Here is a 2,334-nt window from a genome sequence, read left to right as displayed (position 1 = left end):
AATGTGAAAGCCACTTACCAAAGGTTAGTAAACATGATGTTCAAGAAGCAAATTGGAGTAACCATGGAAGTCTACGTTGATGACATCATGGTGAAGGGTAAGCAGCGGTTAGACCACATTGCCAACCTGGCGGAAACTTTCAACATCCTTAGAAAGTACAAGATGAAGCTCAGTCTTGCCAAATGCATGTTTGGAGTATCTTCAGGCAGATTCTTAAGGTACTTAGTAACCCAACGAAGAATCGAAGCACATCCCAAGAAAATCCGAGTGATCCTAGAAATGAAATATTCAACCACCTTGAAGGAAATCCAAAGCTTGACTGGATGAGATAGGGCACAACGAGACAAATGGGATGATGAGTGCGAAAAAGCTTTCCAAGACCTGAAGAAGTATCTTACATCACTTCCCTTACTATCGAATCCATAAGCAGCAGAGGACTTATACATCTACTTGGCAGTCTCAAAAGTAGCAATGAGCTCTACCTTCATACGAGAAAAGTTAGGGGCCCAACTATCGGTATTCTACACTTCTAAAGCTCTTCTCGATGAGGAAACTAGATACCTGAAGATCGAAAAGTTAATTTTGGCACTAGTTTGAAGCTCAAACCATACTTTCAAGCTCATACAGTCATCGTCATGACTCAGTATCCTTTACGATCAATCCTACATGGTCCAGACACCTCTCAACAAGTGATGAAATGGGCGTTGGAATTTGGCCAATACGGTCTTGGTTTCCGACCCCACATGGCGTTAAAGGCCCAAGCCTTGGCGGACTTCATAACAGAATTCACGCCTAGCCTAGGCGACGTAACAGAGCGGCCCAACGATGCCCTGGAGACAGCTGAGCACGCCCTCACCATGCCTACTTTACCCGATGGAGAGTTCTGGCATTTGCACGTCGACAGCGTATCCAACTACAAAGGCTCAGGAGCAGACGTGGCCCTTGTTTCTTTGTTTTAACTTTTAAGGAATTATGTTGACATAACTCTGATTGGGTTTTGATGTGATAAGATTTCTATCCTAGGTTAGCCTTCTTGTATTGCTATATATACCCCCCATATTCTATAAGCCAACCACAACATACCGAAGTCCTGAAGTTTACCCTATTTTTTTGTGCGCACCAGAAAAGAAAAGATGAAGAATAATTCGTACTCTCCTTCAGCAAAAGTACTGATAATTCTCATTCAATTTGTTTGTCTAGTTGTCTTTCTTCCAAATAGCCACTGCAACAGGCTGACGGTCTTCTTTCCAATGGATGCCAATCTGATAGCACAAACATGCAACCAAACACCATATCCTGATCTTTGCATCTCTACACTTCAATCAGACCCTTGAAGCGCCAAAGCAGATGTCAAGGGCTTAGGCATCATAATGGTTGATGTAGTTAAGGCTAAGGCACCCGAAGCTAATCTCCGACTCCAGGAGCTGTTCGATAAAGAGCTAGGAAATTTACCCGCACAAAATTGCAGAGTTAACTACTACGATATTTTCCGACTTGATATTCCTCAAGCCGTTGAAGCTTTCCCTAAAGGTGACTATAAGTTAGCAGAGCTAGGCATGACTAATGTCGTCGCAAACGTAGATTCATGCGAAAGACGTTTTTCCGGTGGCAGTCCTTTCAAAGACGAAAGCCAAGCTCTCCATGATGTTACTTATGTGGCTGCAGCAATTGCCAAAGTTTTGTGCTCTTGGGGCTCGTTTACTAATCCGTAATCAGATTGAGGAGAATTGAATTGAAGAGGAATTGGATTGAGAGGGAATCAAAATTAGATTCTTGTTAAAGTTGTTTACTAAACTATCTGGAATCGGAGTAAGAATGATATTGGTTTCGTATAACTTGTTTACTAATTTACCTAAATCGGAATAAAAACTAGCTTGATTACTAAATTGTCCTTGTTAAAATAAATTATTCTGGTCATCTTCCGCAAGGCTCAACTATCTCCCTACCTGTTCACAAAATCACGCCACCAAGTCCCCGATATACCTATTGCGTATTATTTGGGTAGACATTTAATTTGTTTATTTTCTTTGGTAATCGGCATTTAATTTGTTTAAGTAATTTTTTTTGGAGCCTTATGTATGGAGACAAAAATATATAAATATTTCAACTCTCCTAGTTTTTAAACAATTCTAGGAGAGACAAAAACAATAACCTAAAATATGGAAACATTTTTTTAAAATATCAATCGTACCCTAAACAATAATGTTTATTATTGTAGCCCAGCCCATACAACTTTAAAGAAATTAGTTTGTGTCATCAACTCAAATCCTCATCGACCATTTTTGTAGGATCATTTTTGAAATTATATATAGAATCAGTTTGTATCCTTTATTT

General features: G+C 39.7%; 1 protein-coding gene across 1 annotated transcript; it reads left to right on the top strand.

The window, feature by feature from the left end:
• The first annotated feature begins 1,370 nt into the window (after positions 1–1,370).
• Positions 1,371–1,712, top strand: LOC139194836 (cell wall / vacuolar inhibitor of fructosidase 1-like). Its single transcript, XM_070819755.1, has one exon. It carries the CDS (start codon positions 1,371–1,373, stop codon positions 1,710–1,712), a length of 342 nt encoding a protein of 113 aa, XP_070675856.1.
• Positions 1,713–2,334: the final 622 nt, after the last annotated feature.

The sequence above is a fragment of the Malus domestica genome, chromosome 03 (genome assembly GCF_042453785.1).
Source record: "Malus domestica chromosome 03, GDT2T_hap1".
Taxonomy (NCBI): Eukaryota; Viridiplantae; Streptophyta; class Magnoliopsida; order Rosales; family Rosaceae; genus Malus; species Malus domestica.
This window is presented reverse-complemented; position numbering and strand designations above follow the sequence as displayed.

What these genes read in the sequence shown, in the direction of transcription:
- LOC139194836 (XM_070819755.1), top strand. Translation starts at nt 1,371, where the DNA reads ATGGTTGATGTAGTTAAGGCTAAGGCACCCGAAGCTAATCTCCGACTC.